Consider the following 19,720-nt stretch of genomic DNA (forward strand, 5'->3'; position numbering starts at 1 on the left):
GAGGAAAGTTTTGAAGCCAGGGTTCAACAAATGTGTATTTTTATTATCCAAACCTCTGACGTTTTACAGTGCCACTGAGCAAACTTAATCTATTCACATAAACCGAAGCCACATTTGGATAAATGCTTACATTACAAAAGTGAACTCAAAGGATCCCTCCAGATGAACAGAAACCTACACAACTGGCACAATCTTGACAGGAAAAACAAAGGCAGCTGGGTAAAAACAAGGGAAGGACCATTCTGACATTCAGCTTAACAAAAAAACAAAGAGCCTCCCATTTGTAAAATCCAAATGACAAATGTCATCGTCTAGTGCACGTGGCCGACGGCGAAACAATGGAGAAAGGGAAAGCTGGGACACAACAAGCCAAACACTGACGGCCGTGTGAGAAAAGCGGTGCTAGGAGAACCTGAAGACGAACGACTTGCATAGAGAAACACTGCAGCACTTCAGAGAGCTGATCTGACCGGGGCAAAGGGGTGAAGTGCGGTGAAAAGATTTAATGAAAAACAAAGATTTTTCTTGACATTCAGGGAGACTGCATCAGGTTCCTAATGATGCATTTAAGATGCAGAGTCTGCCATCGAGGAGTGGCCTTGAGAGGGAACCACTTTGAAAATCAGCTAAAAATGGAAACATTAGGAAGCACTGACTTAGGAGGAAATATCTTTACACCAAAGGACACCTTTAAAATATGTAACTGGTGGTGAAAGGTCAACCAGAATTATGGTTACTGAGCATTCGCGTCCACACAGTTTGACATATTTACACAGGAGATGCGGATTCCCTGCTGCATGCTGCCAATTTTTTTTAAAAAATAGAACGTATAATCTGTAACAAGGAGATGATGTCCAGAGGTTGAACCAGGAACGGTTCCCCACACTCGCCACTGACAGAGGAACGTGGGCGCGGTTTTTGTATGCAGCGAGCACCATTAACGCACACTCAGTGCTGCGATATGAATGATTTCAGAGAAGTCACGGAGCACTGGAGTGGCCTGCGATCCATGTATTGCTGTGCGTATGATGCATAAATGGAAATGGTACAACAGGTCAGAGGAACATTCATGCTAATGCCTGTGTGGAGTTAGGAGAGGAAGCTGCAGCTGTTCTTCCAGAACACAGGCAAATACTTCTCTGTGGGAATATTCATCTGAAAGGTGATGAGGTCTTTGCTATTACAGAAAAGTGCTTTGTGGAGAAATTTGAACACCCAGTTTAGCTCAGAGTGAGAAGAAGTAATTTCTCAGCAGGTAACCTTGAGTGTGAATGTAATCACGGCCTTCCTGCTGCTCTTCATCATTCTAAATCCTCAGTTCTGCCATTCCTCTCACTGAACAAATAAAGTAGTTCCTTGAGGTCTTTTTGATTTCCCAGAGATGAATTTGTTTTGGGGGGTAAAATGCAAAGCGTGAGCAACGCGGTAATTTCCGTTTGTCGCTGCGCTTTCAGCGGCCAGTGAGGCGTTCCCTGGTAAACTTTGAAAATCCTGCACGACGGCTGAAGGCAGGAACATTAGATCTGATATGTGGATTTACTTTGGGCGCAGAGCACTCAGGAAGAAGGAAATTGCACACATCCCTCACATCTGTCACAAAAACACTAATTTACATCTAAAGCGAGACGTCACAAACAGCACTTTGCTTTCCCTCTCGGAGCATCGCTCCACCTCGCCCCTCGCACTGTAGTAAGGCCAGCAGCTGGTCTGAGAGCTTAGTTCCATCATCTCGTCTGTTATTTAACTCGTCGGGGTGAACGCCTGCGGTTCTTTTAAAGGATGCACGGTGGGATGGGGCGGGAAGGCGACTCTAACTGCTTGACAGTCGGTGGTAGAAGTAGATGTAGCCCAAGTCCTTCGGAGGCCTTTCTGACAAACACACTTTGTGGTCATTGTAGATTACCCACCTACAGAGAAGACGGGTGGGTTCATTGGTCGGTACGCAGCAAATCTGAATCAGAATTATAGACGAGTGTATCGCATCAGGATAAATATGCAGCTCACCTTCCTTCCTTTTTGATGTGACAAACATAATGTCCAGACATTGTCGATTCTCCCATGTGGCTGATAAACGCAAAAAGCTCATAACCTGAGGAAGGAAACAGCAGGTCAGAGAAATGTGGTGCAACAGCTCAGCAGCGTCTCATGAATAACAGACGTGCATAGCAGAAGCTCTTAAAAGAACATTTCAAGTAGGAGAACTTGCAAACAACTCATTCTGCAGCATAAATTCCAGCCTGGAGTCATAAATACTCCACAGATGCTATCATCTAATGACAGATAAATAACTGTGTATAAAGTTAGTTTTTGAAGCACTGTGCTGTCAGCTCAAGAGATGAATAAGCTTTTAGAGTCCTCACTTACGTCCTGGTCCGTCTTTAATCCGTGGGCCCGTCGTATCTCTGTCGGGGGACAGCGTGGCGTCGCTGTGGGAGTTTGCGTTGGAAAAAGCGTTGTCGTTGGGTTCTGTGTCAGCCATGTCTGAAAGGGCATCACTCTCCTCCGGCTCTGGATGGGTGAAGATCCAGTCCAGGGCTCGCTCCAGGTTATTGTTCTGAATTAAACAGGTGAATAGCAGCTGTAATAACTGTTTCTGAACTGTATTATAATAAAAGAAATCTACCGGGTGTATGTGAATGCTGGTTTGAATCCAAAAATGCAACTTTCAGGGAACCGTTCAGCTTTGGCAGACATAAAAAGTCTGTTTAATGTCCCAGGCAGCTCTCTAAACATGCAAAGCTGAAAAATTGGAGAATAATCTACATCAGAAATTCAGGGGGAGGTAACTTCAAATCAAAAATACAGCCGATTCCTGGAAAATGTACTTCATGCACATCATTCCCAGGTCAGTGAGGTTAAAGGAAAGCTCACGCTGCTAATTTTGGTCTGCTGATAAACCAAACATGAGACACACTCTCGAAGAAGAAGAGCATCATCATGTGTTTGTTACCCTGTGTTCAATCTGGGGGCTCTGGGGTTGGTAAACAGGAAAACCTGGTGTCTATTCCTGGGTCTTAATAAATGTGTGCTGGTCTATTTCTGCTGATGGGGGCAGTGTGAAATATGAAACATGGAAGATGAGAAGCAGGAGCCATTTCAAAACTAACACAGTTTGTTGCATCTGCATCTTTTTAACTTCACATCAGAATCAATTCGTCCACGCTTGCATACCTCACACGGTTTGTGGTGGGATAAATCTGGTCACTGAACCCGATGGGCTCCATTAGCAGCAGAGTGCACGTGCCTGAGGGACTATTTGTAAACACCATCCAGAGCAGACATCTTTGAATCACCCTGACATAGGACCCATTAAATTTGCATTTTGGAGAGTTAACAAGTAGGCCAGCCAAGCTCATTTATGACAGCAGTTTGGCCATCATCATGTCTGCCTGCACTTCCTGATTTCATTTCAACATCAAGCTTGATCATGAAACTGCCACCCTCGGTCACGTGGCAGCAAATGGCCAAAGGATGAAAAGACAGTCTGAGCGCACCAGCTGCAAACATTCTGCAGGTTGATCAACGATCAGCTCAAGCTAACAAAGACGTGAGCAGGAAAAGAAGCGGTCAGCAGGCAGACTGACCGTGGCTTTCAGTGCGTTGATGCTGTGAGTGCGGGGGAATCCCATCGACGTGAGGATGGAGATGCTCTCCTCGGGAGGCGAGTTGGGATCCAGCGGGGTGGCCCCCATGACGCTGTCGCTGGTGGAGGGGGCGGAATCCATCAGGGAGGGCAGAGCGAGAGGTTCGGCAAAGTCTGAGAATACATTAAACAGCGTTTTTAAACTTTTCACATCTAAAAAAAAATCATCTGTAACGGTGTCAGACAACACTGCTTGATTTTAAAGCCACTCAGGAAGCAACTGCCACTGGAAGTCGCTTCTTTTTTGATTAAACCACAATGTTATTTGCTTTAATTTCAGGTTTCTGAGAACACAAACACTCCTGCTGCCGTTATCCTCTTCAGAAACAGAGTCTTCCTCACAGTCCTTCCCAAACACATGAATGCATCCCACTTTTCTGCCACCTCAGTGTCTGTCAGCCTCATTCCTTTGTGTCCTTTTTAAAGAATTGCCATGACAGAGCGGTTTGTAGACTGGCGTGTTTGTGCACAGTTGTCATATCAGTGAAATGTTTTTCATTATTTCCAGTCTACTAACTTCTCATTGCACCCTGGCTGTTTCTCTAAACTACATGGAAACGATTAGGCGGCAGGTTTCCCTGAAAAAAAACAGGGTGAAATGACACTAATATGAGAGTTATGGATCCTGACAATGGTGAAGAAGAGAGATGTAGTCATTTCAGTGTAGCAGATGGAAATCCATCCTTTTGCTGATGTTATTAAGCCCCTATTGTGTCCCATTTTGCAGACACATTAGGGCCAATTTGAAATGTAACAGGACTCCGAGGTAGCGGCTGCTTGCAGCTACCCAGGGAAATAAGGATGAGAACTGAGAGGCTCTGCAGAAGGACACGCAGTTACAGATGCCTGCAGCTGCTCTGGTGTCTCACACTGGATTACCTCAATGTTGGAAAAGCAAAAGGATGAAAAGGAAGCTTTGTGCAGTGATATCTAGAACAGTCCACGCCAGGATGGGGAGCGAGCCGACCGACACGCACCTTTGGTTATTTCCTGAACTTGGTTTGTGCTCATTTCCACGACTGCTGACTTCAGCTGTCTGAAACTGTTGACGAACCAAGATTCTCTTTCTGCACCTGCTGGTTTGACTATTTGCCACCTGTATTTTCGGTCTTATCTGGGTTACAGTTTATTTAAACACCCTCCGCCCACTTGCTTATTTTTGCCCGTGACTATTTTGCCCATTACTATTTTGTTCCTCTCCATCACTGCTGCGGAGCGACATCTGAGGAACCCAGTTCCAAATATGACTCCCGAGGAGGACATTCCTCCAAACTAAAAGCTATTGTGCAGTCATGTCTCGTCTGTCCTCGACTGCAGAGCGAGGCTGTTCATTCCAGCTGCTCCATCAGTGTTTCGGCAGTTGAAGGCTGTTTATCGCAGCAGTTTACGCACTGTCACAAGTGACAGATTCACTGCTCGTCACCGTCCTCTGTGTTACTCAGCTGCATCCACTTACTAATGGTCAACAAAACTAATGTTCACTTTTGAATATCTAGAGATTTACCATCTTTTTCACTCATTTTTGCTCCCCCTGAGATGAACCCTGGTCCCAGTAAACCCAGTCATCTTACCCGGCTCCTCCATGTGAGCTATGATCCAGTTAAAGGCCATTTCAGGCCCCATGTTGCCTGTGTAGTAGACCGCCTTCCTGCAGGCCTCCAGTGGAAAGCCCATTTCTGCCAGCTGCATTACTGCCGCCTCGTCTATTTCTGGAGCTGCGAGTGAGACAAACACGGCATCAATAACTGCACCGTGGCGGCTGCAGACTCAACACAATTGGGAGCCTGTCGGTGAAAACCAAACAAAATCTTGTGCTGGAGGTTCCTTTAACAGAGGATGATTTGTCATGGACAGGATGATGTGGAAAGTTTGTACGCGAGTTGCAGCTGCAGCACCTGCTGAGGTATCCAGGGTGCTCATTAATGTTACGCAAAATGCATTTTCAATAAGTGTCATTTATGGAGAACTGCAGTTTAATGTAGGGAGTAATGAGAGAGGAAATACTCACAGTCGATGGAGCTCATGGAGTTATCTGAAAGAGGAAAAGAAAGCTATTTAGGTGATGCAACTAATAAAATCCTGTGAAATCCATGTGAAAATATGCCTAATAGAATTCATAAATTATGAGAAAACCAGTGTAGGACTGTCGCTGATTAAGCTGCTGAGAGACCAGAGTGGCCGTTGGGGTCCTAATAACCTGTGTCTGCTCCATCTTATTACACCTGATGAAATATTCTTGTTTTGCTGGCATGTGGTTATTAGATAAGACAAAGATTAAATTAGGAACCATTTTCTAGATAAAACAATGCACAAAAAAGAACCTCTCACTCCAGATTTGCTCACTTAATTTGGTGATAGAGTGGTTGTTTTTGTTGACGTGATCACTGATAATTAAACTGGTGGTTTTATGTAAAAGCCGTTTCTCGCTTCATCACAACCTGATGACTGTGACCCAATAAAGTCAGCTGTAATTTGTCTCAGAGCCTTGCTTACCCAAGCTCCCCCGCACTCCCTCCGAACTTTATAAGACAGATCATAGTTCATTTTAAATATCCGGTAGCTGAAAAATGACTCGTTCCAGTTTTATCTTAAAAGAGGAAATCTGATTAGCAAAGATTAGCAAGTCACTTTTAACAGTTTGCGATGAGTTTTATGATATAAAAAAGGGGGAGAAAGCAACAATGATTGAGTAAACAGACCAGTTAGAAGTAACGTGAAACACACTCGTGCCGAACACTGTAATCAATAAAAACAGCCGAATATGAATGCAGACAGTGATTAATAACTGCTGATGCCAGCTGAGGATAATGAACCTGCACTTAATCTACACCTGACAAAATTCATTTTATAAAGTGAATTCATTAAATCCACCCCGAACAGGGGGTTTTCACTATGACATGTCCTCAACACTGGCCCTTGTTTTAACTGCGCTGGGAAGAAACTCTTATATAACAGGAGAAAAAGTGCAGGAAACTTTAGGATTTCTGTGTTTGTGCCTGGCTCATTGTGGGGCTTTTAAGAAGCTGCGCAGCCTGCTGCTGTCAGATAGAGATGTGCAACTCTGCCAATCGTGATGTGACAATGCATCAACGTGAAAAATCAGCACTTTTTAAGGCATACTGCCAGTTCAGACCTCCATGGACCACTAAATGAATAATTCTCAAAGGAAAGAAAAACCATCCTTCGTCCGTGTGCAACAAACAGATGCTGCCCCAGCTTTGCTCTGAGGACTATGTTTTGTGTCCGTGTTTGAAGCCCAGAACAGTATGTGCTTTACGGCTGCTGAAATATTAAGGAGGACAACGATAACTCGGTGTAGCTGAACTTTTTCTAAACAACGCATGAAGGAACAGAGGAATTACAGTCACAGAGAAAGACAAAAAAAACAAAAGGAGGAACCAAAGAAAGAGCTCATGTACAGGCCTTGTAATATAAAAATGTCACTTGGAAAGCAGTGTGATGTAACGAAGCTGAAGCTAAGATGGAGAAAAAATTGATGTGTTTTTAATGCACTCGCTAAGTTCTGGTAGTTTAATGCTGGAGTCTTGTTTTACAAGTGAATCTCATGAAATCGTTATAAGACTTATCCAAACTGTGAGCACAACAAGATCTCAGAAGGTGATCGAGCCCGTCTCCTCCAGAGGATTCCAATAAATAAGCTCGAGGAGAATCTTGGCGTAGCTTTGATCAGAACATCACCTGTGGGACAATTTCACAGCTCATCTTCTCACAGAAAGTGATGCAACAAAAGTGCCGAAACAGCAAAGCTTTGGATCAATTCTCAAAGCAACACAACCTCATTAGATGCCATCTGATATATGGTCATACCGGAGGTTTTTCTGCATTCCTTAGGTGCACAAAAAACACGCTCATCTGGTGAAAACAATACAAATCTCTCAGAAAATAATGACCTTTAACATTAATGGCAGGACTGAAAAACCGAGCACAAAGGTCCAAAACTACCCCCAGTGGTTTCGAGGGCCCAACTGTATCATTTGCATTCCTGCATCAATGAAAAATACCCATGAGCCTCGGTGGATGAGTCATCGTGTCTTTTGGCTGGCGGAGCGTACACCATCCATTCAAGGTGAGAAAAATGGAGCAGATTAAATTGGGCAGCACATGCCCTTTACACATGCCTGGCTGTAATCAGGTCCAATTGAAATGTACACGCTTATCTGGCAGCGAACACGGCAGATATAGTATCAGCGTAAAATGGTTTCTGTACCTCTGGTGTCTTCAGGCAGCACGATGGGAGGCATTAGGTCAGGTAGCTCCTCTTCACTGGCCTGCAGCCCCGTGGCCCGCAATCGATTCAGATCCAGAAAATCTGGAACATCTATGGCCAAATCTACAAAAAACAACCATCAGGAAACTATCTGACATGTCAAAGTCTGCTTATATTATACAATATGGTCAGGATTTCTGCCCATTAATGGCATGTTTTTGAATTAAGAAGCTGATCAAATTTAATTAAAATTTAATTAAATTGAAACTTCTGAGTCAGAGGGGACAAAGAGGTTGTTTATGCTTTTTAGTTTTGTCATATAAAGTATTATTTGCTGTACAAAACAAACTTTTCAGAGGCAGTTACAACGTATGTTTGGGAAAATGAGGTTTGCTGATGCCCTCTGCTGGGCATTTAGAATAGTACAGAGAACAACAGTCAAAATATACAGTATAAACAACTGACGTTAGCAGGCTGGTACCTAGTTTTTTGGGTACCCAGTCAACTCCAAATGTGAACTTCTTGATCTGTAATATCAAATACTCTGGGAAGGAGGCAAAGCGGGAGGTTCTGAGAAAGAACAAGGAGACAATAATTATGAGTATGGATGTATATGTGGTTCATAGATGTGAGACTACAGGAGAGTGTGGTCAAGGGAAGAGTCGGCACTTCTGCTTACTTGACTCCAGCTGACTTGGCTTGCAGCGCAGAGCTCCAGAAGTCTGGCACATTCTCTGGTTCGGTGAAGGCCTGTAGACATGCAGTAAAGGGGATGCGCGCTCTCACTGGCTCAGGAGGAGGCTGCATGTTCTCCTCTGCCTCTTTCTTCTTAGCCTCGTAAGTCAGCAGCTCCTCTGGAAGAAAAAAACATTTTAATGTTCAACACTGGAGACACAATGTGTGTGTGTGTGTGTGCGTGTGTGTGGCTCTGACTTCACCTCTGTTAATGGCCGCCTCCAAAGGGGCTGGCAGCTGGATGCAGTAGTCGACCCGCTGACTGTATCGAACCCGTCGACTCTGACAGCACTGAACTCGCTCCTCAACCAGGAAGCGGAAGACATCGCTTGGATTCTCAGAGCCAGCGCTGTTCCTCTGCGAGCACAATGGCGGGATGAACATGGGAGTGTGAAATCAAGTGAGTATTTAACTGCAGTGTTGTGTTTTAATATTATTAAATATGAAGCCTTGATATTAAATAAAGCTGTGTCATAACTCGGTCCAATGTCGTCGCGTGAGTTTCATATAATTAACTTGTGAACGGCCAAAGTGACTGAATCATCATCTTCATCTAGTCCTTTATGATCAGCAGAGGTCATGGAAACTTACAGTTTATTTAAAACAGTGTAAACTTTATTATTTACGAGACTGTACTTCAGTATAGCAGTCCAACGCCCTCATCTGAATCGCTGCGACAAAGTCTCCCCATTCTTAGATGGTACAGAAATACACACGTTAAAAGTGGACGGCTCAACCGGGCTGACAGTGTCTCTGTCTGCAAGACTAAATCAGTATCCAGTCTTCAAACAGCTGTAGAGACAAATGGCCTAAAGAACCAAGAGTTGACGGTGCAGCTTTTCAAATGCATCCAAAAAGACCTTGTCTGGATTTTGAGGCGACACTGTGATCGTGCGCTGAGCTCAAATCATGGGGGTGGAGGAGGTGGCCGGCCCGAGCCTGGACATGTTTCAGAACAAGAAGCATTATCTGGCCTCTGTGTAACAGATAGCTGAGCTATTTATATCTGACTGAAAGAGATACATCAGAGCAGTGTGTGTGTGTGTGTGTGTGTGTGTGTGTGTTCTTGTACTTGCTACATAGAGGGGAAAAAAAGGATTCTACTAGTAAATTGAGGAAATTTTTGGGAAGTGTGGACATTTTGGCTGGTCCTCACAACTTCAAGGGGCTGTTTAGACATGGTTCTAAGGTTGAGGTTAGAATTGGGTTAAGGACTAGGTTTACAAAGTTAGTTGTGAAGGTTAGGTACTGAATATGAAAGCTCTCACTTGTGTGGGTCTCAACTAAGTACCGTCGGCATCTTGTTTTGATACCGTCAAAAACAAGCCCGCATCGCCCTCGTGAGAAGGCAGACCGCTTTACTGACCTCAACCAGGTTTATGAGGTGCAGCAAGAACTCGTGAGCGTCCTGTTGTCTGTTGGAGGAGAACTCGGGGTGCCCCCTGCTGACCAGCGCCTTCAGCATGCGTGGAGATACGCCTTTCTGCTGGTGCTGCGAGGAATGAGAGGACGCACACGTCAGATGCATTGACAGTACATGACCTGTCCTAATCTCATAATTATACCAGTACAACCCAGTATAAATACACTTAGATACACTTAGCTGTCTAAAAGTACATCCACGGTGTAGTAAAGATAAAAAGGCATTCGGATGAGAGTAACTAATTATAATTGGTAACATTCCTGAAAGTACAGTAACTCCAGCGCCCTCACACCTGTCAACATACATCCAAACCTGACTCCACCTACGCACATGGAGGAAGTGCAGGATCACCGCAGGATCTGTCCTATCAGTTACTGGCCTAAAACAAGCTCAGGGTGCAGGCCTGCTGGTCACTTCCATTATACTCTAATGGTTTTACAAACATTTCCGGACAGCTGAGTGTAACCGGAAGAGCTAATGGTCTCAAAGTTGTGCATTTAAATTAGGAAATGAATGAAAGGATAAATCATTAAATATGTGCTTTGCCATGTGGGGAGCCATTTTAAAGTGTTATTTTATGTTGATTTTAGCCACCAGAATTATATAACTGTAGGTAACAGGACAAATACTCAAATTTTAACAAATAAATGAGTGTTTGCCATGTTTTACCATGCCTCTGCTAGTTAAAGGCCCAGCGTGGGAGCTGAACGTACCCAGTTTAACATCTTGTGTTCTTCATTCATCACCTGTTCAATCAGCTCAGATTTCATAGGCGGTTTGGAGTACTGGCCTGAGAGCAGTCCGTGTCCCAGCTTAGCCCTGGCAGGCAGAAACAACAGCAACTATTACAGCATTTTGTCACAGACGCAGTTTTAATAATATAAATGTCCAGTTTTGATTCAGAGACTGTATGTTTGTTACATGTAGCTTTTCTATCTCTTAATGTTTTTGTTACATCCAGTTTTACTATCTGTATAACATTATCCTAACTTATCTTACTGAAGTCAGTTTGGTGATTTTTACAATGTTGTGTGTCTTCAGGGAAGTACTTTCTAGTATAATAGGGGCTGAACCATACATTTGAAGCATTTTTTTAGAATTGTTTTAAACTTCAACAGCATTTTACAACACCTCTGTTTGGCTTATGTAACAATGGCGTCACTCACATCTGTGTTGCAAAGTCTTGGCTCGGGTCAAGGGGTGAATAGTCAAATATCCTCTGAAGATTCCCCACATACCTAAAGATCAGAACACATGTCACGCACACAATCTGGAGAAATTTGACGTAGAACTGAGGAGACACCACAATCTTTTATCAATCATATGGCCCAATTTTTTTTTTTTTTTTTTAAAACTAAATTATTTCTAAATTTAAAAAAAAATAATAATTGAGGTTTATTGTTAGTGTACTCACATCCTCTGGAAGTCTGGGATGCTAAAGAGGACCTGCATCACTGTGCTGAGGTAGCAAGTGTTGCCCAGATTTTTGATGCCCGTGTACCCAGAACCAAACACGGCCTTCAGCTTCATTCCTGACTCCTGGATCACTTCCCACTCGCTGACCCGTGGCCTGGAGTTATTTTCTCTGTGATGTCCATTCTCTGTCTGCCAGAGCGAGACAGAGTTTGGTGTGAGACTCACAGTTTCTCAAATTTGTGAGACTCACAGTTTCTCAAATTTGAAGATTTCCCCCCACAACAGAGACGTCTTACTCTTTTCTGCATCTGCAGCATGTCTATTCCAAAGTGGGATAAGTGATCGGATATGTGGGGGTCCAACACAGCCTCCTCCTCCTCAAAAGAATAGATATCTGAAACCAAAACTTACTGTTATCCAACGCGGTGTTTTATCTAAAAAGAATTAGACAAAAACTGATGTGAATGATGTGAATGTGAGTTTGCAAATGAAAAGGTACCCTGGCACTCTGCATCTGTAAAAGCTTTAAGAAAAATAAAAGGCTCCTCCATGGCTCTGTATGTACTGAAGGACCTGGAAAATCCTCTAATCTTTGTTCAATTAATCCAGGAGCTCCTCTGGGCTGGCTGATTTCCCCCCTTCTCTATATTTTTGTGTTTTTCCCAGTCAAACAACTGTTTTGCTGTTATTAAAACTGATTAGCAACAGATCAAGAAACAATCAGTTGATATGCGTCAGACCTGCTCCGTCTGGTGTGATTGTGTCCATCTTGACAGCCAGAGGATAGCTGGTCTCTCTGTAATGCTCCAGGGCATGACCGTTGCCCCCGCTGCCATCGAAGAACCACTTCCCACAGAGCACTGCTCCGTCTGTCAGGTTCAGCCACAGGTTCTCCCTCATCTCACACTTCTGACACTTCCAGCCGCTGACGACAGAGACAAAGAAATTCATTACTGACGCGTCTGACTCACTGAGAGGCAAACTTACATTTTTTAAAAAGAATTATAATCCTGCAAAGACAGCTGTGATCAATCAAAGATGTCAGATCTAAATAAACTGATGTGACAAAGTTCTGAAAGCTTTCCAATTGTGAAACTAAACTATTTTAATCTTCTCCTGATGTCAAAGAGCAAGTTAGAAGCAGTCTCTACTGAGATGATCTGGAGTCTCTCCTACCTTGGTGGGATTCTGACTCCGTTATCCAACTGCCTGAGGCTCCTGGCGTGTCTGGACACCTGGATCTCCTCATCCCACGATTCAGGCTCTTGCTTCTTGTAAGCCGAGGATGCATTCAGCACTGCGTCACAGGCGATGGTCACCTGAGCGACAGATGAGACAGGATTAACTCCTGAGAGTGGGAGCAGCTGAGATCAGGGTCTAACTATATCGATAGCCTTTTCTGTGCTTTTAGGAAGAGTTTCTAACATATCAAATCAACATAAACAATAACACATGCTGCATAAAGCAAATCCAGCACAGGGAGACAGAAAAGCATTGCTACAGCAGACCACAGATGCACAATGCAAAATATGTTGAATCAGCTGAGTGACATCAGACTTTGGACGTTCACAAGATTTAACAATGCGTGCATTACAAACACAAACAAGATAAGCAGGAGTTAAATCTAACAAATGGTGAATCCCTAAACCATGTACATATGCATCCAGTGATTCCCTGAAAAATAAAAACAGTTGTGGGAGTAACCTGGTGAAAAATCTAAACTACGTGGCAGTGAGACAGTGCCTCCACCCTAAAAATAAACCTGGAGTGTGTAGATAAGATGGACCAGCCTGCGTGCTCACAGAGGAACCACTGAGTGCACCCTACCACAGCATGCAATAACAAAAAGAACCCCAAAACAACAAAACAAACACAAAGAGCCATGCAGCAGCAACTCACTGACCAGAGCGGGCAACTCCTCAATATTTGGTAAGGGGATCTCGAAGTGATCTGGGAAAATGACCAGCTTGGCCTCGTCCTCATACTCATAGTCGTCTCCGTTAAAATCACGGTTGAGCTCTAAATCTACAGGGGAGGAAGTAAAGATCGGATGAGCTGCTTTAACCATCCGTCCTCTCGGAGCCACATTTGAGTTCCTGACAGCGGTGTGAAGGACAGTCCGACTCTTCTGTGCAGAAGCTTTTCACATGTGTGTTTAGAGAAAAGGCTCTCAAATGTGTCAGAAGTCTGTTTTTACTGGACTGGATTGAAAAGCACTCTGGTAAATGTTGACGGCTTTGACTGGAATCACATTTGTTATCTAATGAATAAAATGCTGCACCCAAATTTGGGCAAAGAGCTTGAGCATCAACCAACACAAAGGAAATTTAGAGCAGAAATTCGGGGGGAGATCTATAAATCTGACTCCAGAGGCCACGTTTTTAACCCCACAGAGAAATATTTGTCTGCTGTCCCAGAAAAAAAAACAATTTTCTGAAAATATGGGCTTTTTGGCATCAGTCGGTTTTAATCTCCATGGCGACTGCTCGGACCCGAAGAGCTTCTGATTCATGTCTTCGTCACTTCTGTTGACTCAATAAGAGGTCAAAATCCAGGCCAGGTTAAATTCAGGAAAAAAGGCTTAGATTTTCTGAAGCCAAGTGACAACAACAAAAACGCTTTTTCCTCATTAGACGCAACTGTGATAGTTTACATGGACAAATTCTCCATCTGATCAAGAAATTATCCCATTGTTGTGACAAATTTGAGGCTGTAGTCCTCATTGGTGTAATAAAGAAGACCAAGAACAACGAGAGTGAAGACAGAGTCCACCCTTTTCCTCTGATAATCCAGACTAAACCTGACTCCAGGCAAACATCCTCACGGGTCTTTTCTGTGTCACTGGATCACTGGAGATGATCACAGTCCTTATATGAAAAACCATCAAGCCACTGTAGGTGGCGAGCTGATGGAATGATTGGTCATAAAGCTTTAGAAAAAAGTGACAAGAAAACAACAATCCCTAAACATATTTTGACCAATGTCAGAGCTGAGGGAGGGGCACCTGGTTCTCTCCCTGCAGCGTCACGGCCGCTGGATGGATGATGACTGGTGGCAGCTGAGAAGCCGGTGGCCATCCACCACTTCCCTCGCCCGGGAGGAGGAGGATGGGAGGGGGGCTTTGAATTAGACCAGTTACCAACCACACATACAAATAAACGTGCTATATTCAGCCCAGGGAAGGGGGAGGAGGAAGAAAAGGAGCAGAGGCGTCATCACAGGAAATAACTGAAACTTTGGGTAAAAGGCTGGTAGATCACCAGTGAGTAACAAACACACACCAGCATGTGGAGGGGAGGATCAAAGACCAGTGTGTCTGTTGCAGCTATGAAGGGAGCCCCAAATGTTCAGCTGCCAAACAATGGGGGAATATAATTGTTTTTCCATAGTCCATCACATACAGTATCGAAAAACTGATCATGATATGAGTTATATTATATCTGGACTTTGTTTTTCATCAGGCAATGGTGTGTTTTACACGGGTTACCTAGAAATACTTTTCCATTCCTTCGTCTGGGGATGGCGCCGCCGGCAGCTCCTGTGGCTTTCTGTGGGAAACAGAGATCGACCTGCATCAAACGATCCTCACCACAAACACAGACACCTTTAATGATTCTTGTAAATCGTTGTTTCGCTTCGGCGGAGGAAGAGGTTCCAGATGGTTGTCATTTTGTTAGAAATAGATGCCGAATGTTCCAGTTGCCAGGTCGGGTTGCGAGGGAAGGGGAAAGCCCCCGCTCACATCATGGTCAGGTTTAAAGAATGATAAAAGAATCTGCCTCGGCAACATGGCTGTGATTTGTGAGCAGATACCGTTTAACGTGTGTCGGTCGTCACAATCACCTCTTCAGAATCAGAAATCCTGAAGTGGAAAAAATGACAATCGGGTGCCAGGAAATCAACAGTTCCTTATAATCCTGTTATGCACAGGTGTCTGCGGGGGCCAGCAGGGTAGAAAAAGACAAGAATCGAGACAAGAGCCGTCTCCCAATGGGACGGGGGCCTGCAGAATGTGAGCAGCTGGCCAGATCCAGGCATGGAAATAGCAGCTCTTTACAAAGCTCGGCCTCTCCGAGAGCAATTAGGACCAGTGACAAAATGTGGTCAACGTCAAGGCTAAACTTGTTTTAAACCCACAGAAAAGCCATTCTTTTAATATAATTGAGAGTCTTTTATTCAAACGGAAGCATGAAAAGACGGGAAATTTAAAGAAATTTTATAATTGATACTATTTAAAATGTCAACTTATACATAAAAAGTAGTTTATATAGAGTGGATTTTTCTGAGAATCTATGCCAACATGCTTGAGAGTTGTGTTAAAGATACAGATTGGCAGGTTTTTCATACGATCATCTCTTTTTCTCCATTGTAGTTATGAACCAAATAACTGGTTGTTTCACTTATTTATGTCCCTAATCAATTAATGTATTATTACATTTATAATAATGATTATTGTAAACAACTGGCTGTAGTTTTAATATCATTGTCTCTTTATGCACTTTGTAAATGTGGTGCAGCTGTAAACAGTGGCAGTGAAAACAATCTGAAACCCTGGGAGGGGGTGGGACATACCTCTTTGACGTGCCTTTTGAGGTGCATGTACACACTCTGTCCTGTTTTGCGATAGTGTCTCTCCACGTGTTCTCGTCCAAACCCCAGGAACGTGTTCATACACACATACAGACCTCCCTCCGACTCCTGCAGACAAACACACAAAAAAAATGGCGAAAGAGGACGACAACAACGCAGCACGACATATTTTCTCACTCGTTAACATCGACCTGGACGTGTCACTAATGACGGTGTTTGTTTTGGTGGAAAACACGCTGTTATTTCTTATCATATTTCCCCCCCAAAAAATATAACACAAAACAGATTATGTGAGACAATGTGAGGCAAAAAATTACCAGCGCAGCGAAGCAGCTACATCAGGTACTGAAGGACTTTACTCTTAAACGTTTCGGAAGAATAGACGTGTTCCCGCTGCAAGAGTTCCTGGTAAATACTGGAGGCAGGAGCTTTAGAGGAACTGTCCCTCTCAATGGCAGGGTCTCCCCTGCGGTGTAGAACCCCCTCCCGGAGATATTAGGAGTTTTAATCACCGCATAGTTATTGTGCCGCAGTTTCGACACTGACATCACCAGCGTGAAAAAAGCAAGTCATAACGAAGAAATCAAAGAGGGAGGAGGTAAAGATGGAAGGAACCAAGGAGGTTCCTGCAGTGCAGACACACACCAACAGCCCAGCCCCGTAAAATTATCCCTGAAGTCCCTGCAGTGGAAACTCCCCTCATGCAGGAGGATCAAGAAAACATCCTGCTATCTCAGGACAATGAAAACAAACAGTCGCCCAACTTGGAAAAGCAAGCGTGTGTGTAATTCCATGAGCAAAGCTGCTGACCTCACTAGGTAACATGAAAGATTCTTATCAAAGGTAGCAATGCTAACCGGAGCTAAACAAGCCAACGGCCACACTTGGTTGGGTTAATTTCTTGCTGTTCCTGAATTTTTTAATCCAGATGAGGACTGAAAATGATTTTCAGAGGCTAAAAAAGATCAGCGAGTCTGAGATACAGTTAATCATGAAATAATAAAGAGGGATTAAACATTACTGAGGACATTTATTAGCACTTCCCTTCAAAAACCACTGCCTAATTTATCATCTCACAATGCTACTTTAATTAAAGTGCTGATACTGTAACTACTTTATCAAAGTGACTGTGAAAAACGACGTCAGGGTTCTCAAATTTTCATGTCGTATATTACATTTAATTTCAGTAAAAGGAAGAGGGTCGTGTTTATCATTATACCCTCACAAAAACACCTTCAAGTTATACTTGTTTTTGTATGCTGACAATACATTCTATTGCATTTTCCCTAAACCAGGAGTGATTGAACATACTTTGCCACATTTCAAGTCTGATCTGCACGTGACTGTCATAACATAAACAGTGAGATGGGGCAGTTATTTAACATATATTAGGGGTGAACCTTGGAAAGCTGGCTGAAATCTTTACACAGTATGGGCTTTATGAACCCCTGTGATAACCCTTTAAGTGGCCCAGACTGACATATGAGCTTCAACGGTTCAAGGATAAAAATAAACCCGTCCGCGGGCCAACATGATGAACTCCAGACAGCTGAGTCACCTTTAAAAACAGTTTCATCCAAGGGAGAAAAATATGTTATATGTAAAGGTTGACAAAAGCTTTCTATTACTATCCATACAAGAATGCTACAATTAAGACCGGCTGTTTTATTGAAACTGTTCAATTAAACATGTTAAAATAAAAAGACAAATCACCAGTTTAACCTGTTGGGAAATAGCAGCTAATTACTGTAAGAAGTAGTTTCTTTACAAACTCTTTTGTTTATACAGTGTATACTAAGTTACACTAGTTACTAAGTAAAATACCACACTAAAAGTCTTACCTTATGCTACTGTTAGCATTAGCATCAGTGTATTATAGGAACAAAATATCATCAACAATTAATCCATGACTTCATGCACACAAAGTTTAGCGTTTAAAAATGGCAAAAGCTGAATTTCAAAATAAGCTCAGCGCGGCCTGGCAATTATAAATAAACTATTTTTATGGGACATATTGTGGTGGGACAGAGATGCTAGAATAAAGTTGAATGGTCATTGTGGGCTTAGAGATGCTAAACGGTCTGTTTGAATCAAAGTGGGACAGAAAGGACAAATTGAACCGTTATAATGACACTGTTGTGTCTAACACAGACACAACTATATTGATACCAGAACACACTAATGACACGGCAGTTGTGTCCAGAACTTCTGGACTCGTCCATTGTTGTGACCAACCGGGTCTTTACTGTTGACCATGTTAATTCAAGACAAATTCTGAGTTTTAAAGTGTCTGTACAGACACGAGCTCTTGGCTACCGTTGCTAACTTCAACAACAGCGCTTTTTCCAACTGCGACAGGTGTGTCGGGCCCCTGTGTGGGAGGCTGATGTGGCCTAACCGACACCCCCGGCCGGCACAAAGGCGGACCCTCCATGCCTCCCCCGGCAGACACATGTAAACAACATTTAATTATTTATTAAGTTAGCGGGCAACGGCGACAGGAAGAGAAGGCTCACGTGCGTCCAGCCGCCACCGGGCGTGTGTGTGTGTGTGTGTGTGTGTGTCAGGGTGGGAGGCGACGACCACTCACGGGGGAGTCGAAGGAAAACGCGCACTCGCTCTTGAACACCCGGTCTCCGGTCCTGGGAACCCTGATGGTGGGCATGTAGGGGACCAGCAGCTCTCCGAGGTCTGTAGCCATCTTCACATTCCTGCTGCTCGCAGCACAGTGCTGCGGAGCCACCGGAGCGGCGCTGTCAGAGCGGACGATGCTATTTTTAAAGCGCTCCGTCGCTACATTCCTGCAGCCAGTGGGATGTGACGCGGAAAACCGTAAAAATAAAACGACCGCGGGGTGTAGGGCTCGCTGCTACAACTGCCCGCGACGCCCGACGCGCCGTGGTTCCTGCCGCTAGCGGGCATTTGTTGTGTTTAAGAAAAAAAGATGGGAGAAAAATCGCTGTTCTGCGCAGATATCTCTCTTTTTTTTATTTTTTTACGGCGGTGACGTTCCGTGCGTGCAGCGATCTTCCCAGCAGGGCCCCGCCCACCTCCGGGGCGATTCATAAAGTCACATTTATTTACTAACGCTTGTTTAGGGTGCACAACGTGACCTGAGTTGCAGTTTTGATTTAAAATGGCTGTTCATGGACGACAATCAACAATGACATTGAAATATCAGTCTGAATTATTTTGTTAAAAGTACTAAAATAATATTTGCAGCGTTTGGTTTGTAATAAGTGGTGAAATGAGATCATTTAAGAGATTTACACAATACTGTCAATCCCTTTGTTTTTCAACCTCGCTGTCGGTGCAACTCCGCCACCATGTGGACACTCACACGAACTACAAGACGTTCGACGCAATATTAGACCATATATATAATCTGGTCTATAACTTAACTCGACGCACCTATTACCTATTGCAGTATAGAATGTTGCATTTTTGTTAATTATGTAACATTGACTGTGTGGTGTGTGAGGCAAACGGTCCAACTACTTTATAAAAATGTTTTCATAAGAAAAGCTGCATGGAGTGCATACATTGATGAAATAACAATACTTTGGCCAAAACATGAGGTTGATTTTTGGAAAAACAAGTAATGAAGATTAGCCATAATCTTTGTTAGGTTATGTTCAAATTTGAGACCTTTGGTAAAGTTAACATGGAGGGTTCCATGTGTAAT

General features: G+C 43.6%; 1 protein-coding gene across 2 annotated transcripts; it reads right to left on the reverse strand.

The window, feature by feature from the left end:
* Positions 1 to 22: 22 nt before the first annotated feature.
* usp13 (ubiquitin specific peptidase 13) lies at positions 23 to 19,088 on the reverse strand. 2 transcript variants are annotated; one of them, XM_057037237.1, is made up of 21 exons: positions 18,626 to 19,088; positions 16,018 to 16,143; positions 14,933 to 14,993; positions 13,349 to 13,470; positions 12,622 to 12,764; positions 12,186 to 12,370; positions 11,742 to 11,839; positions 11,444 to 11,634; positions 11,196 to 11,267; positions 10,776 to 10,848; positions 9,973 to 10,098; positions 8,810 to 8,963; positions 8,551 to 8,725; positions 8,353 to 8,441; positions 7,872 to 7,994; positions 5,652 to 5,675; positions 5,215 to 5,358; positions 3,585 to 3,757; positions 2,365 to 2,554; positions 2,005 to 2,089; positions 23 to 1,907 (listed from the first exon to the last, which is right to left on the reverse strand). In XM_057037237.1, exons 1-21 carry the CDS (start codon positions 18,734 to 18,736, stop codon positions 1,811 to 1,813), a joined length of 2,562 nt encoding a protein of 853 aa, XP_056893217.1. In that variant the 5' UTR covers positions 18,737 to 19,088; the 3' UTR covers positions 23 to 1,810. The 2 variants fall into 2 exon arrangements, with proteins under 2 accessions (XP_056893217.1, XP_056893216.1); XM_057037236.1 differs by having other exon boundaries at positions 10,743 to 10,848; positions 18,626 to 19,085.
* Between the last annotated feature and the right edge of the window lie 632 nt (positions 19,089 to 19,720).

This window comes from Takifugu flavidus, chromosome 7 (genome assembly GCF_003711565.1).
Source record: "Takifugu flavidus isolate HTHZ2018 chromosome 7, ASM371156v2, whole genome shotgun sequence".
Lineage (NCBI taxonomy): Eukaryota > Metazoa > Chordata > Actinopteri > Tetraodontiformes > Tetraodontidae > Takifugu > Takifugu flavidus.